General features: G+C 50.8%; 1 protein-coding gene across 1 annotated transcript in view; it reads right to left on the bottom strand.

Annotated features, from left to right (window-relative positions):
* slc46a1 (solute carrier family 46 member 1) overlaps positions 1–18,233 on the bottom strand; it is a 30,322-nt gene that overhangs the window by 3,247 nt on the left and 8,842 nt on the right. Inside the window, exon 4 of the mRNA XM_070858037.1 lies at positions 5,090–5,246. Within this exon, the coding sequence (XP_070714138.1) occupies positions 5,090–5,246 (157 nt within the window). The remainder of the gene's footprint in view (positions 1–5,089; positions 5,247–18,233) is intronic.

The raw sequence follows: 18,233 nt of genomic DNA, 5'->3' as shown, positions 1-18,233 counted from the left end.
CTCTGTATCTAACCCCGTGCTGTACCTGCGCTGGGAGTGTTTGATAGGACAGTGTAGAGGGAGTTTTACTCTGTATCTAACCCCGTGCTGTACCTGCCCTGGGAGTGTTTGATAGGACAGTCTCAGTCTCTCTCTCTCTCTCAGTCTCTGTCACTCTGAATCGCTCTCTGTCTCTCTCTCTCTCTCAATCCCCCTCTAATTCTCTCTCTCGATTCCCCAGTACGCACTCCATCCGCTTCCCATCAATGTCTCTCTCCCTCCATTCCCAGGCAGGACCCCAGTTATACTGACTGCAACTTCCTGTCCTGATCGTGCTCCTACACTCGCGTGGGGGAGATCTCTGGTGCCGGAGCTGTGATGGGGGGTTGCTGCTGTGGGTGTTTTATACAAAATATTCAGCTCCAGATGGCACCAGGCCAGGCTATTCCTGGCTGCTGACATTACAATTCTATTATAGGATTGTTCTCCTGATAACACTGCAGCAGATTTGCCCACAAATTTATTATCTGTCCATAAAAACCATGATAGCTGTTACTTAACACAGGGCACTGATAAAATGCATCCTGTGCTCTCAGCCCCTCCTAGAACAGCACATTGGACATAATAACATTACATAAGAACATAAGAAATAGGAGCAGGAGTCGTCCATTTGGCCCCTCGAGCCTGCTCCAGCATTCAATAAGATCATGGCTGATCTGATATTGGCCTCAGCTCCACTTCCCTGCCCGCTCCCCATAACCCTCAACTCCCTTATCGTTCAAAAATCTGTCTATACTTCAGATGTATAAGGTGTAGAATACCGCATTGGGGATACCTGTACAGCGTGTGCATAGAAACATAGAAAATAGGTGCAGGAGTAGGCCATTCGGCCCTTCGAGCCTGCACCACCATTCAATAAGATCATGGCTGATCATTCCCTCAGTACCCCTTTCCTGCTTTCTCTCCATACCCCTTGATCCCTTTAGCCGTAAGGGCCATATATAATGGGACAGATGTACACGCGTGCTGGGTATAACGGGACAGATGTATACATGTGCTGGGTATAACACATTCCATGCAGTCGGGTACATGGGTTAGCCTACTGGCCTGGTATTACACAGGTAAAGCATATCATGAGCAGAGACTGATGATCCCTGTTTAAGAACATAAGAAATAGGAGCAGGAGTAGGCCAATCGGTCTCTCGCGTCTGCTCCGCTATTCAATAAGATCATGGCTGATCTTCGACCTCTACTCCACTTCCCCATATCCCTTGATTCCAACAATCTATTGATCTCGGCCTTGAATATACTCAAAGACTGAGCCTCCACAGCCCTCTGGGGCAGAGAATTCCAAAGAGTCAGAACCCCCTGAGTGAAGAAATTATTCCTCATCTCAGTCGACCCTTTATCCTGAGACTGTGCCCCCTGGTTCTAGACTCTCCAGCCCGGGGGAAACAACCTCTCAGCATCTACCCTGTCAATCCCCCTCAGAATCTGATATGTTTCAATGAGATCACCTCTCATTCTTCTAAACTCCAGAGAGTATCGGCCCATTCTACTCAATCTCTCCTCATAAGACAGCCCTCTGATCCCAGGAATCAATCTAGTGAACCTCCGTTGTACGCCTCCAAGGCAAGTATATCCTTCCTTAGTTACGGAGACCGAGACTGTGCACAGTACTCCAGGTGTGGTCTCACCAAGGCCCTGTACAGCTGTAGCCAGACTTCCTTACTCTTATACTCCAACACCCTTGCAATAAAGGACAACATGCCATTTGCCTCTCTTATTGCTTGCTGTACCTTCACGCTAACTTGTGGTGTTTCCTGTGCGAGGACACGTAAATCTCCCTCAACACTAACATTTAATAGTTTCTCACCATTTAAAAAATATTGTTTTTCTATTTTTCCTACCAAAGTAAATAGCCTCATATTTCCCCACATTATACTCCATCCGCTCCCGTACTGCCCACTCACTCAGTCCATCTATATTCCTTTGCAGGCTCTATGTCTTCTCCTCACACCTTACTGTCCCACGTTGCTTTGTATCGTCAGAAAACTTGGATACACTGCACTCTGTCCCTTCGTCGGTTATTAATATAGATTGTAAATAGCTGAGGCCCCAGCACCGGTCCCTGCGACACCCCATAGTTACTGCCTGCCAATCGTAAAATAACCCATTTATCCCTACTCTCTGTTTTCTGTCCATTAACCAATCCTGTATCCATGCTAATATATTATCCCCTATCCCATGAGTGGCACCTTATCGAATGCCTTTTGTAAATCCAAATATACTACATCCACTGGTTCCCCTTTATCCACCCTGCTAGTTAAATCATCATAACCTCTAATAAATTTGTTAAACAAGATTTCCCTTTCATAAAACCCAATAAACCAGTTCCTTACTCATTACCCAGGGGACGATGATCCAGTTTACCCATTACCCAGTTTACCCATTACCCAGTTGACGATGATCCCAGTTTACCCATTACCCAGTTTACCCATTACCCAGTTGACGATGATCCCAGTTTACCCATTACCTAGTTTACCCATTACCCAGTTTACCCATTACCCAGGGGACGATGATCCAGTTTACCCATTACCCAGTTTACCCATTACCCAGTTTACCCATTACCCAGGGGACGATGATCCAGTTTACCCATTACCCAGTTTACCCATTACCCAGGGAATGATGATCCAGTTTACCCATTACCCAGGGAATGATGATCCAGTTTACCCATTACCCAGTTTACCCATTACACTGTTTACCCATTACCCAGGGGACGATGATCCAGTTTACCCATTACCCAGTTTACCCATTACCCAGGGAATGATGATCCAGTTTACCCATTACCCAGGGAATGATGATCCAGTTTACCCATTACCCAGTTTACCCATTACACTGTTTACCCATTACCCAGTTGACGATGATCCCAGTTTACCCATTACCCAGTTTACCCATTACCCAGGGAATGATGATCCAGTTTACCCATTACCCAGTTTACCCATTACCCAGTTTACCCATTACCCAGGGGACGATGATCCCAGTTTACCCATTACCCAGTTTACCCATTACCCAGTTGACGATGATCCCAGTTTACCCATTACCCAGTTTACCCATTACCCAGTTGACGATGATCCCAGTTTACCCGTTACCCAGTTTACCCATTACCCAGGGGACGATGATCCAGTTTACCCATTACCCAGTTTACCCATTACCCAGGGGACAATGATCCAGTTTACCCATTACCCAGTTTACCCATTACCCAGGGAATGATGATCCAGTTTACCCATTACCCAGTTTACCCATTACCCACTTTACCCATTACCCAGTTGACGATGATCCCAGTTTACCCATTATCCAGTTTACCCATTACCCAGTTTACCCATTATCCAGGGAATGATGATCCAGTTTACCCATTACCCAGTTTACCCATTAGCCAGTTTACCCATTACCCAGTTTACCCGTTACCCAGGGGACGATGATCCCAGTTTACCCATTACCCAGTTTACCCATTACCCAGGGGACAATGATCCAGTTTACCCATTACCCAGTTTACCCATTACCCAGGGAATGATGATTCAGTTTACCCATTACCCACTTTACCCATTACCCAGTTGACGATGATCCCAGTTTACCCATTATCCAGTTTACCCATTACCCAGTTTACCCATTATCCAGGGAATGATGATCCAGTTTACCCATTACCCAGTTTACCCATTAGCCAGTTGACGATGATCCAGTTTACCCATTACCCAGTTTACCCATTACCCAGGGGACGATGATCCAGTTTACCCATTACCCAGTTTACCCATTACCCAGGGGACAATGATCCAGTTTACCCATTACCCAGTTTACCCATTACCCAGGGAATGATGATTCAGTTTACCCATTACCCAGTTTACCCATTACCCACTTTACCCATTACCCAGTTGACGATGATCCCAGTTTACCCATTACCCAGTTTACCCATTACCCAGTTTACCCATTACCCAGTTGACGATGATCCAGTTTACCCATTACCCAGTTTACCCATTACCCACTTTACCCATTACCCAGTTGACGATGATCCCAGTTTACCCATTACCCAGTTTACCCATTACCCAGTTTACCCATTACCCAGGGAATGATGATCCAGTTTACCCATTACCCAGTTTACCCATTACCCAGTTTACCCGTTACCCAGGGGACGATGATCCCAGTTTACCCATTACCCAGTTTACCCATTACCCAGGGGACGATGATCCCAGTTTACCCATTACCCAGTTTACCCATTACCCAGTTGACGATGATCCCAGTTTACCCATTACCCAGTTTACCCATTACCCAGGGGACGATGATCCCAGTTTACCCATTACCCAGTTTATCCATTACCCAGGGGACGATGATCCCAGTTTACCCATTACCCAGTTTACCCATTACCCAGTTGACGATGATCCCAGTTTACCCATTACCCAGTTTACCCATTACCCAGTTTACCCATTACCCAGGGGACGATGATCCCAGTTTACCCATTACCCAGTTTACCCATTACCCAGTTGACGATGATCCCAGTTTACCCATTACCCAGCTGACGATGATCCCAGTTTACCCATTAACCAGTTTACCCATTACCCAGTTGACGATGATCCAGTTTACCCATTACCCAGTTTACCCATTACCCAGTTGACGATTTACCCAGTTTACCCATTACCCAGTTTACCCATTACCCAGTTGACGATGATCCCAGTTTACCCATTACCCAGTTTACCCATTACCCAGTTGACGATGATCCCAGTTTACCCGTTACCCAGTTTACCCATTACCCAGGGGACGATGATCCAGTTTACCCATTACCCAGTTTACCCATTACCCAGGGGACAATGATCCAGTTTACCCATTACCCAGTTTACCCATTACCCAGGGAATGATGATCCAGTTTACCCATTACCCAGTTTACCCATTACCCACTTTACCCATTACCCAGTTGACGATGATCCCAGTTTACCCATTATCCAGTTTACCCATTACCCAGTTTACCCATTACCCAGGGGACGATGATCCAGTTTACCCATTACCCAGTTTACCCATTACCCAGTTTACCCATTACCCAGGAAATGATGAGGTTCCTTACCCAATAGTCGCTATTGGGATGAGCAGCATAGCTGCACCAAAGAGAAACGCAAATCCTTTCATGAAGTAGATGGTAGCAGGATATAAGGAGTTGAAGACGGCCGTCGACACCAATGAGCAGGCACTCTCCACACATGCCACCGAGGCAAACATAGCTCCTGGACAGAGAGAACGCAGATAGCAGTTACACAGCATGTCTTCTTGACTCTTTTCCCGAATTTCATTGCTCCTGACGGTGCTGGCTGGAGTACAGTTCCATGGATTCAGAGTCAACTGATGAATAATTAAAACTATTCCCTCTGGTGGGGGGAGTCCAGAACATGGGGGCATAACTTTAATATTAGAGCCCGGCCGTTCAGGGGTGATGTCAGGAAACACTTCTTCACACAAAGGGCAGCGGGAATCTGGAACTCCCCCCAATAAAAAGCTGTGGAAACTGGGGGTTAATGGAAAATTTCAGAACTGAGATTGATGAGATTTTTGTTTGGTAAAGGAAGAAATGAATTATTTTCTTTTATATCGCATCTTTCACAACCATCGGACGTCCCAAAGCACGTTAGAACCAATGAAGTATGCTTTGAAGTGTAGTCACTGGTGTAATGTGGGAAACACGGCAGACAATTTGCGCACAGCAAGCTCCCACAAATGTGATAATGATCAGATAATCTGTTTTAGTGATGTTGATTGAGGGATAAATATTGGCCCCAGGACACCGCCCCCGCTCTTCTTCGAAATAGTGGCCTTGGGACTTTTACGTCCACCTGAGAGGGCAGACGGGGCATCGGTTTAACGGCTTATCCGAAGATGGCACCTCCAACAGTGCGGGGCTCCCTCAGTACTGCCCCTTCTACAGTGCGGGGCTCCCTCAGTACTGCCCCTTCTACAGTGCGGGGCTCCCTCAGTACTGCCCCTTCTACAGTGCAGCGCTCCCTCAGTACTGCCCCTTCTACAGTGCGGGGCTCCCTCAGTACTGCCCCTCCGACAGTGCGGGGCTCCCTCAGTACTGCCCCTTCTACAGTGCGGGGCTCCCTCAGTACTGCCCCTTCTACAGTGCGGGGCTCCCTCAGTACTGCCCCTTCTACAGTGCGGGGCTCCCTCAGTACTGCCCCTTCTACAGTGCAGCGCTCCCTCAGTACTGCCCCTCTGACAGTGCGGCGCTCCCTCAGTACTGCCCCTCTGACAGAGCAGCGCTCCCTCAGTACTGCCCCTCCGACAGTGCGGCGCTCCCTCAGCACTGCCCCTCCGACATTGCGGCGCTCCCTCAGTACTGCCCCTCCGACAGTGCGGCACTCCCTCAGTACTGCCCCTCCGACAGTGCGGCGCTCCCTCAGTACTGCCCCTCCGACAGTGCGGCGCTCCCTCAGTACTGCCCCTCCGACAGTGCGGGGCTCCTTCAGTACTGCCCCTCCGACAGTGCGGCGCTCCCTCAGTACTGCCTCTCCGACAGTGCGGCTCTCCCTGAGTACCACCTCTCTGATAGTGCAGCACTCCCTCAGTACTGCCCCTCTGATAGTGCAGCACTCCCTCAGTACTGCCCCTCCGACAGTGCGGCGCTCCCTCAGTACTGCCCCTCCGACAGTGCGGCGCTCCCTGAGTACCACCTCTCTGACAGTGCGGCGCTCCCTCAGTACTGCCCCTCCGACAGTGCGGCGCTCCCTGAGTACCACCTCTCTGACAGTGCAGCGCTCCATCAGTACTGCACTGGAATGTCAGCCTGGATTATGGACTCAAGTTTCTGGAGTGGGTAACAGGGGATATGGAGCTAAGTCGGGTAGTTGGAGTTGAGATACAGATCAGCCGTGATGTAACTGAATGGTGGAACAGGTCTGAGAGGCTGAATGGCCTCCTTCCCTTGCTACTCGACCATGAAAGGCACCAAAACCAATCTCAATCTGGGAGATACTCAATAGTAAAGAGGAAATAAAATGAGATAATTTTCTCCTCCCTAATTCAGCCCAGACCAGGGGACTGACCCTGGGATCTTTCTGATCTCCGGATTGCCACCCATTGTGGGAACTGGACTTGACCTGAATACAAAGACTCAGAAGCGACCTTGTAATCAAACCGTTGCCCTTGTAATGTTTCCTACAATCCAACAGTGGTCGCACTTCAAAAGTACTTCATTGGCACTGACGTGCGTTGGGGCTCCCTGTGGTTTTGAAAAGCACGATAGAAATTATTTTTTCCGCACTCAGAAAGGGCCCTGGTATTAAGCCAGTGCTCGGGTGAAGATTCCACATCAAGAGCAGAGGATCCGTGCCATGAATTGCAATGCTGCATTACTAATTTCTGGATATCATAATCCAGAGCTGGGAGTTCATGGGCTCCCACTGAACCCAGAGAGAAGTGGCAGGATTTAGTTTGCTGTCGGGAATATTTGTCTTCATCAATATGTTTACAATTTTATTAGGTGTAGTGCACAGAGCAAACCCTCCCTGTGCATTTCATAGAGGACACAGCACGGGAGGCCATGCAGCCCATCATGCCTGTGCTATCCAATTAGTCCCATTCACGTGCTCCTTCCCCATTGTCCTACGAATTTCTCTTTTTCACGTATTTATCCAATTCCCGGTTTGAAAGTTACGACTGAATCTGCTTTCACCGCCCTTTCAAGCAGCGCGTTCCCGATCACAACATTTATTGTTCTATAACTGAGGCTGTTCTTCCTTGAGTTTCAGACATGCCCGAGTTGGGTGAATGTTCCACCCTGTGAGGTACTGGACCACACAAAGCAGTAGAGGTACCAAGGTTCAATTTGTTCCTTCCTGAAGGTTTGTCTCTGTCCTGGGGGACTGTTCAATGGTGTCAGCCTTCCTTTGTTACTCTGTACATAAGAAGTTAAGAATTAGGAGCAGGAGTAGGCCATACGCCCCTCGAGCCTGCTCCGCCATTTAGTAAGACCATGGCTGATCTTCCATCTCAACTCCACCTTCCTGCCCCATCCCCATATCCCTCGATTCCCCGAGAGTCCAAAAATCTATCAATCTCATCATTAAATATACTCAATGACTGAGCTTCCACAGCCCTCTGGGGCAGAGTATTTTTAACCATTCACAACTCCCCGAGTGTCAGCATCTCAGTCTTAAATAGCTGTCCCCTTATCCTGAGAATATGCCCCCTAGTTCTAAACTCTCCAGCCGGGGGAAACAATCTCGCAGCATCTACCCTGTCAATGCCCCTCAATGTTTCAATGAGATCACCGCACATTCTTCCAGAGTATCGGCCCCTCAATATGTAATGGGTGATACCCACCGTCGGCACATGACAGTGTGCGATCAGAGCTCGGGAGGGGGAGCAGGGGCGGTATCAGCCACGAACAGTCCTGCCCCCACCCAATGCGGACAGGCACACATCCGCCTGGATAGCGATGGGTAGTACAACCGCTCCAGAGGCCTTTCGACAATATCAGCCAAATGAGAAATGGCCGGGACTGAGATTGGGGACGTTTCCTGCCTGCATTGCTCACAGGGTAAAGGTGATCCACCTGGGGTGGTGGAGGGGAACTCTTCGCCTGTCACTCCTGAAACGGCCTTGAACTTTACCAAGAGCTACTTTCATATTGGACCTGGAGACATAACAACAACAATTCAGAATTGTCCACCAGTTTCCTCATTGCATTATGTTAGCTCTTATCCTTGCAAAGAGATAAAAACCCAAGGGCAGCTCTCGCTCCCGATGCACTGTGCTGCAATCGGATGTCAAAGTCAAACTGAAACTCGTCTAACTCTTTCCCAGCATCTCTGAAGTCTCTAATCTCCCCCCATTGCACGCATCTTCCTCAGTCAGAGTGCTGCACTGAGGGAGCACTGCACTGTCAGAGGGGCAGTACTGAGGGAGCCCCGCACTGTCAGAGGGGCAGTACTGAGGGAGCCCCGCACTGTCAGACGGGCAGTACTGAGGGAGCCCCGCACTGTCGGAGAGGCAGTACTGAGGGAGAGCCGCACTGTCAGAGGGGCAGTGCTGAGGGAGCCCCGCACTGTCGGAGAGGCAGTACTGAGGGAGCCCCGCACTGTCAGAGGGGCAGTACTGAGGGATCCCCGCACTGTCAGAGGGGCAGTACTGAGCGAGCCCCGCACTGTCGGAGAGGCAGTACTGAGGGAGAGCCGCACTGTCAGAGGGGCAGTACTGAGGGAGCCCCGCACTGTCAGAGGGGCAGTACTGAGGGAGCCCCGCACTGTCGGAGGGGCAGTACTGAGGGAGCGCCGCACTGTCAGAGGGGCAGTACTGAGGGAGCCCCGCACTGTCGGAGAGGCAGTACTGAGGGAGAGCCGCACTGTCAGAGGGGCAGTGCTGAGGGAGCCCGGCACTGTCGGAGGGGCAGTACTGAGGGAGTGCCGCACTGTCGGAGGGGCAGTACTGAGGGAGCGCCGCACTGTCGGAGGGGCAGTGCTGAGGGAGTGCAGCACTGTCGGAGGGGCAGTACTGAGGGAGCGCCGCACTGTCGGAGGGGCAGTACTGAGGGAGTGCTGCACTGTCGGAGGGGCATATTGAGGGAGTGCTGCACTGTCGGAGGGACAGTACTGAGGGAGTGCAGCACTGTCGGAGGGGCAGTACTGAGGGAGCGCCGCACTGTCGGAGGGGCAGTACTGAGGGAGCGCCGCACTGTCGGAGGGGCAATACTGAGGGAGTGCCGCACTGTCGGAGGGGCAGTACTGAGGGAGTGCAGCACTGTCGGAGGGGCTGTACTGAGGGAGTGCAGCACTGTCGAGGGGCAGTACTGAGGGAGTGCTGCCCTGTCGGAGGGGCAGTAGTGAGGGAGCGCCGCACTGTCGGAGGGGCAGTACTGAGGGAGTGCCGCACTGTCGGAGGGGCAGTACTGAGGGAGCGCCGCACTGTTGGAGGGGCAATGCTGAGGGAGTGCCGCACTGTCAGAGGGGCGGTACTGAGGGAGCGCCGCACTGTCGGAGGGGCAGTACTGAGGGAGCACCGCACTGTTGGAGGGGCAGTAGTGAGGGAGCGCCGCACTGTCGGAGGGGCAGTACTGAGGGAGTGCTGCACTGTTGGAGGGGCAGTAGTGAGGGAGTGCTGCACTGTTGGAGGGGCAGTAGTGAGGGAGTGCTGCACTGTCGGAGGGGCAGTACTGAGGGAGTGCTGCACTGTTGGAGGGGCAGTAGTGAGGGAGTGCTGCACTGTCGGAGGGGCAGTACTGAGGGAGTGCTGCACTGTCGGAGGGGCAGTACTGAGGGAGTGCTGCACTGTTGGAGGGGCAGTACTGAGGGAGCGCCGCACTGTCGGAGGGGCAGTACTGAGGGAGTGCTGCACTGTCGGAGGTGCCATGTTAAATCGAGGCCCTGTCTTCCCTCTCAGGTGGATGTAAAAATTCCCATGGTCACTATTTTGAAGAAGAGCTGGGGAGTTCTCCCTGGGGCCAATATTTATCCCTCAACCAACATCACTAAAACAGATTATCTGATCATTATCACATTGTTGTGTGTGGGAGCTTGCTGTGCACAAATTGGCTGCCGTGTTTCCCACATTACAACAGTGACTACACTTGAAAAAGTACTTCATTGGCTGTGAAGCTCTTTGGGACGTCTGGCAGTTGTGAACGGCACGGTGCAAGTCTTTCTATTTATCTTCCCCTCTCCTCCCATTTACTGGCTTTTGATGGCCACCCTCAACGCCACCTAATCACGAATTGTCTTTATACCTTACCCGCCCTTGCCTAACCTCAGTGGTGTCGCACACTGTAGGACCCCCCAGGCCACTTGTCCTGGCCACGTAAGCAGGAATCCTCGAAGGTCCTTCTTAGCTTCCTGTTGATCCAATCTACTCATGGACAACAGGTGAGGAAAGGTCTTTGCGGTGCAGATCTAATGATTCCAACAGCCGCGGGTAGTGCTTGGTGTGAGTGGCGCTCAGTGCTTTCCCCATGTTGGAGATGAGACAAGAGCACCCCAACTGCTGACATGAGCCCCCCTCAATCCACCTGGTGTTGGCAGTGGATGGGTTTGTGTTACTATCACCCCTCCCCAACACACACAATCTCTGGCGGCACCTGCAGAATCTCAATGGACCTTGAGTTTATGAGTTCCCAATCAATGTCTTGATCTGGACAAAGTCAGCTCCGCAAAAAGCTAACGACCTTTGCTTGTCATCGCTGATAAACACTTTACAGCCAAGGACATCAGCAACTATATGTTGTGTTTACAGATCTTTAGAAATGTCATTACACACGGCAGGGTCATAATGACCACCCAGCTCCCAAACCCTGCCAAAAGCCTCCAGTCCGAAGCCTAGATTTTCCAATACAGGCACAGTCTACGCCAGAATGGTTTAGTTATGACAATCAGAATGAGCAAGCGCTATTAGCATCCGATTTTCTCTGGTTAGCTCACGACCGGCAATGCTTGGTTTCAGGTACAGAATTGAACGTGCGCAGGGAGAGCACACTGGTCATGGGGGCAGACAAGGTTTTCCCTCTGCCCTCCCTCCCACCTATTCTTAAAATTTTAAGGTGTCAGCTGTAGCTCAGTGGGTAGCACTCGCGCCTCTCTACGTCAGAAGGTCGTGGGTTCAAGTCCCGCTCAAGAGACTTGAGCACAAAATCCAGGCCGACACTCCAGTGCAGTACTGAGGGAGCGCCGCACTGTCGGAGGGGCAGTACTGAGGGAGCGCCGCACTGTCGGAGAGGCAGTACTGAGAGAGCGCCGCACTGTCGGAGGGGCAGTACTGAGGGAGCGCCACACTGTCGGAGGGGCAGTACTGAGGGAGCGCCACACTGTCGGAGGGGCAGTACTGAGGGAGCGCCACACTGTCGGAGGGGCAGTACTGAGGGAGTGCCGCACTGTCGGAGGGGCCGTACTGAGGGAGCGCCACACTGTCAGAGGGGCAGTACTGAGGGAGAGCCGCACTGTCGGAGGGGCAGTACTGAGGGAGCGACGCATTGTCGGAGGGGCAGTACTGAGGGAGCGCCACACTGTCGGAGGGGCAGTACTGAGGGAGCGCTGCACTGCCGGAGGGGCAGTGCTGAGGGAGCGCTGCACTGTCGGAGGGGCAGTACTGAGGGAGCGCTGCACTGTCGGACAGGCAGTGCTGAGGGAGCGCTGCACTGTCGGAGGGGCAGTACTGAGGGAGCGCTGCACTGTCGGACGGGCAGTGCTGAGGGAGCGCTGCACTGTCGGAGGGGCAGTACTGACGGAGTGCTGCACTGTCGGAGGGGCAGTACTGAGGGAGAGCTGCACTGTCGGAGGGGCAGTGCTGAGGGAGCGCTGCACTGTCGGAGGGGCAGTGCTGAGGGAGCGCTGCACTGTCGGACGGGCAGTGCTGAGGGAGCGCTGCACTGTCGGAGGGGCAGTACTGACGGAGGGGCAGTACTGAGGGAGAGCTGCACTGACGGAGGGTCAGTAAACATAAGAAAATAGGTGCAGGTGTAGGCCCTTCGAGCCTGCACCACCATTCAATATGATCATGGCTGATCATTCAACCTCTGTACCCCTTTCCTGCTTTCTCTCCATTCCCCTTAACCGTAAGGGCCATATCTATCTCCCTTTTGAATATATCCAACAAACTGGCCTCAACAACTTTCTGCGGTAGAGAATTCCACAGGTTAACCACTCTCTGAGTGAAGAAGTTTCTCCTCATCTCAGTCCTAAATGGCTTACCCCTTATTCTTAGACTATGTCCCCTGGTTCTGGAACTCCCCAGCAAAGGGAACATTGATTCTGCCTCTATCTAACCTGTCCAATCCCATCAGAATTTTATATGTTTCTATGAGATCCCCTCTCATTCTTCTAAACTCCAGTGGATACAGGCCCAGTTGATCCAGTCTCTCCTCATATGTCAGTCCTGCCATCCCAGGAATCAGTCTGGTGAACCTTCGCTGCACTCCCTCAATAGCAAGAACGTCCTTCCTCAGATTAGGAGACCAAAACTGAACACAATATTCCAGATGAGGTCTCACCAAGGCCCGATACAACTGCAGTAAGACCTCCCTGCTCCTATACTCAAATCCTCTCACTATGAAGGCCAACATGCCATTTGCCTTCTTCACCGCCTGCTGTACCTGCATGCCAACCGTAAATGACTGATGTACCATGACACCCAGGTCTCGTTACACCTCCCCTTTTCCTAATCTGTCACCATTCAGATAATATTCTGCCTTCCTGTTTTTGCCACCAAAGTGGATAACCTCACATTTATCCACATTATACTGCATCTGCCATGCATTTGCCCACTCACCTAACCTGTCCAAGTCACCCTGCAGCCTCTTAGCATCCTCCTCACAGCTCACACTGCCACTCAGCTTAGTGTCATCTGCAAACTTGGAGATATTACATTCAATTCCTTCATCTAAATCATTGATGTATATTGTAAATAGCTGGGGTCCCAGCACTGAACCCTGCGGCATCCCACTGGTCACTGCCTGCCATTCTGAAAAGGACCCATTTATTCCGACTCTCTGCTTCCTGTCTGCCAACCAGTTCTCTATCCACGTCAAGATATTACCCCCAATACCATGGCTTTAATTTTGCACACTAATCTCTTGTCAAAAGCCTTTTGAAAGTCCAAATACACCACATCCACTGGTTCTCCCTTGTCCACTCTACTAGTTACATCCTCAAAAAAATTCTAGAAGATTTGTCAAGCATGATTTCCCTTTCATAAATCCATGCTGACTTGGACCGATCCTGTCACTGCTTTCCAAATGCGCTGCTATTTCATCTTTAATAATTGATTCCAACATTTTCCCCACCACCGATGTCAGGCTAACCGGTTATAATTCCCTGTTTTCTCTCTCCCTCCTTTTTTAAAAAGTGGTGTTACATTAGCTACCCTCCAGTCCATAGGAACTGATCCAGAGTCGATAGACTGTTGGAAAATGATCACCAATGCATTCACTATTTCGAGAGCCACTTCCTTAAGTACTCTGGGATGCAGCCTATCAGGCCCTGGGGATTTATCGGCCTTCAATCCCATCAATTTCCCTAACACAATTTCCTGACTAATAAAGATTTCCTTCAGTTCCTCCTTTTCGCTAGACCCTCGAACCCCTAGTGTTTCCGGAAGGTTATTTGTATCTTCCTTCGTGAAGACGGATCCAAAATAGTTGTTCAATTGGTCTGCCATTTCTTTGTTCCCCATTATAAATTCACCTGAATTCGACTGCAAAGGACCTTCATTTGTCTTCACTAATCTTTTTCTCTTCACATATCTATAGAAGCTTTTGCAGTCAGTTTTTATGTTCCCTGCAAGTTTCCTCTCATACTCTATTTTTCCCTCCTAATTAGACCCTTTGTCCTCCTCTGCTGAATTCTAAATTTCTCCCAGTCCTCAGGTTTGCTGCTTTTTCTGGCCAATTTGTATGCCTCTTCCTTGGATTTAACACTATCCCTAATTTCCCTTGTTAGCCACGGTTGAGCCACCTTCCCCGTTTTATTTTTACTCCAGACAGGGATGTACAATTGTTGAAGTTCATCCATGGGATCTATAAATGTCTGCCATTGCCTATCCACTGTCAATCCTTTAAGTATCATTCACCAGTCTATCCTAGCCAATTCACGTCTCATATTATCGAAGTTACCTTTCCTTAAGATCAGGACCCTAGACTCTGAATTAACACTGTCACTCTCCATCTTAATAAAGAATTCTACCATATTATGATTACTCTTCACAGGGGGCCTCGCACAACAAGATTGCTAATTAGTCGTTTTTCATTACACAACACCCAGTTTAGGATGTCCATCACTCCAGTTGGTTCCTCGAGATATTGGTCTAGAAAGTCATCCCTAATATACTCCAGGAAATCCTCCTCCACCACATTGCTACCAGTTTGGTTCGCCCAATCTATATGTAGATTAAAGTCGCCCATGATAACTGCTGTACCTTTATTGCACACATCACTAATTTCTTGTTTGATGCTGTCCCCAACCTCACTACTACTGTTTGGTGGTCTGTACACAACTCCCACTAGCGTTTTCTGCCCCTTGGTGTTCCGCAACTCCACCCATACAGATTCCACATCATCCAAGCTAATGTCCTTCCTTACTATTGCGTTAATTTCCTCTTTAACTAGCAACGCTACCCCACCTCCTTTTCCTTTCTGTCTATCCTTCCTGAATGTGGAATACCCCTGGATGTTGAGTTCCCAGCCTTGGTTGCCCTGGAGCCATGTCTCCGTAATCCCAATTATATCATAATCGTTAATAGCTGCCTGCGCAGTTAATTCATCCATCTTATTACAAATACTCGTCGCATTGAGGCACAGAGCCTTCAGGCTTGTCTTTTTAACACTCTTTGTCCCTTTAGAATTTTGCTGTAATTTGGCCCTTTTTGATTTTTGCCTTGGGTTTCTCTGCCCTCCACTTTTACTATTCTCCTTTCTATCTTTTGCTTCTGCCCACATTTTATTTCTCTCTGTTTCCCTGCATAGGTTCCCATCCCTCTGCCAAATTAGTTTAACCCCTCTCCAACAGCACTAGCAAACACACCCCCTAGGACACAAGAAATAGGAACAGGAGTAGGCCATGTGGCTCCGCCATTTAATACAATCATGGCTGATCTGATCATGGACTCAGCTCCACTTCCCTGCCCGCTCCCCATCACCCCTTATTCCCTTATCGGTTAAGAAACTATCTGTCTTAAATATATTCCATGACCCAGCTTCCACAGCTCTTTGAGGCAGCGAATTCCACAGAATTACAACCCTCTGAGAGAAGAAATTCCTCCTCGTCTCAGTTTTAAATGGGCGGCCACTTATTCTAAGATTATGCCCCCTAGTTCTAGTCTCCCCAATCAGTGGAAACATCCTCTGTGCATCCACCTAGTCACGCCTGAGGGACTGAGGTACTGAGGGAACTCCGCTGCACTGTCAGAGGGCAGTGGTGATGGAGCGCTGCACTGTTGGAGGTGCTGTCTTTCGGATGAGACATTAAACTGAGGCCTTAGTCTTCTCTCTCAGGTGGATGTAAAAGATCCCACGGCCACTATTTCGAGGAAGAGCAGGGGTGTTGTCCCCGGTGCCCCGTCCAATAGTTATGCCTCAACCAACATCATGCGTTTCCTACATTACAACAATGACTACAATTCAAAAAATGTCATTGGCTGTAAAGCACTTTGGGATGTCCTGAAGACATGAAAGACGCTGGAGAAATGCACTGTTCCCAGCTGTTTCCCTAGCAATTGAATACAGGCACTTGATACGGGTGTTTGGGCAAGTATTGGATGTTGAACACAGTTTTCTTACCATTAGCTTAAATCATCGGAAATTCAAGAGCAGTGTATGGCTGGAATGTGGATCAGCATTCCTGTTATTATTGCAAAGCCAGAGAATTACCTCCCTTCATTCCACTAATTATCAGAATTAATACACATTGGTGAAAATGTCAATGGGTTTCAAAGTAAGAACACTGATATAGAATTAATGAGCCTCGTAAAATTATTAGTGTTATAAATAAAAAGGGGCAGCATCCTGTAATGAGAGCATTCCCGGGGAAAGCACCTGCACACCGTCCCATCAAACACTCCGGCTCAGGGACAACTCACTGAGTTGCAAGGGAAAGCTCCCTCAACGTTTAAACAAAAGAGAGACTTGCATTTCTATAGCGCCTTTCACAACCACCGGATGTCCCATAGCGCTTTACAGCCAATGAAGTACTTTTGGAGTGTATTCACTGTGGTAATGTAGGAAACACAGCAGCCAAATTGCGCACAGCAAGCTCCCACAAACAGCAATGTGATAATGACCAGATAATCTGTTTTAGTGAAGTTGATTGAGGGATAAATATTGGCCCCAGGACACCGGTGAGAACTCCTCTGCACTTCATCAAAATAGTGCCGTGGGATCATTTACATTCAACGGAGAGAGCAGACGGGACTTCGGTTTAACATTTCATCTGAAAGATGGCCCCTCCGACAGTGCGACAATCCTTCAGTACTACCCCTCCGACACTGCGACAATCCCTCAGTACTGCCCCTCCGACACTGTGACAATCCCTCAGTACTGCCCCTCCGACACTGCGACAATCTCTCAGTACTGCCCCTCCGACAGTGCGGCACTCCCTCAGTGCTGCCCCTCCGACAGTGCGGCGCTCCCTCAGTACTGCCCCTCCGACAGTGCCGCACTCCCTCAGTACTGCCCCTCCGACAGTGCGGCGCTCCCTCAGTACTGCCCCTCCGACAGTGCGGCGCTCCCTCAGTACTGCCCCTCCGACAGTGCCGCGCTCCCTCAGTACTGCCCCTCCGACAGTGCGGCACTCCCTCAGTACTGCCCCTCCGACAGTGCGACAATCCCTCAGTACTGCCCCTCCGACAGTGCGGCGCTCCCTCAGTACTGCCCCTCCGAAAGTGCGACAATCCCTCAGTACTGCCCCTCCGACAGTGCCGCACTCCCTCAGTACTGCCCCTCCAACAGTGCGACAATCCCTCAGTACTGCCCCTCCGACAGTGCGGCACTCCCTCAGTACTGCCCCTCCGACAGTGCGACAATCCCTCAGTACTGCCCCTCCGACAGTGCCGCACTCCCTCAGTACTGCCCCTCCGACAGTGCGACAATCCCTCAGTACTGCCCCTCCGACAGTGCAGGACTCCCTCAGTACTGTCCCTCCGACAGTGTGGCAATCCCTCAGCACTGCCCCTCCGACAGTGCGGCACTCCCTCAGTACTGCCCCTCCGACAGTGCGGCACTCCCTCAGTACTGCCCCTCCAACAGTGCAGGACTCCCTCAGTACTGCCCCTCTGACAGTGCAGCACTCTCTCAGTACTGGCCCTCCAACAGTGCAGCGCTCCCTCAGTACCGCCCCTCTGACAGTGCAGCGCTCCCTCAGTACTGCCCTTCCTACAGTGCAGGACTCCCTCAGTATTGCCCCTCCGACAGTGCAGGACTCCCTCAGCACTGCCCCTCCGACAGTGCGGCACTCTCTCAGTACTGGCCCTCCAACAGTGCAGCGCTCCCTCAGTACCGCCCCTCTGACAGTGCGGCGCTCCCTCAGTACTGCCCCTCCGACAGTGCGGCGCTCCCTCAGTACCGCCCTCTGACAGTGCAGGACTCCCTCAGTACTGCCCCTCCGACAGTGTGGTGCTCCCTCAGTACCGTCCCTCTGACAGTGCAGGACTCCCTCAGTACTGCCCCTCCGACAGTGCGGCGCTCCCTCAGTACTGCCCCTCTGACAGTGCGGCGCTCCCTTAATACTGCCCCTCCGACAGTG

This window comes from Pristiophorus japonicus, chromosome 16 (genome assembly GCF_044704955.1).
Source record: "Pristiophorus japonicus isolate sPriJap1 chromosome 16, sPriJap1.hap1, whole genome shotgun sequence".
NCBI lineage: Eukaryota > Metazoa > Chordata > Chondrichthyes > Pristiophoridae > Pristiophorus > Pristiophorus japonicus.
This window is presented reverse-complemented; position numbering and strand designations above follow the sequence as displayed.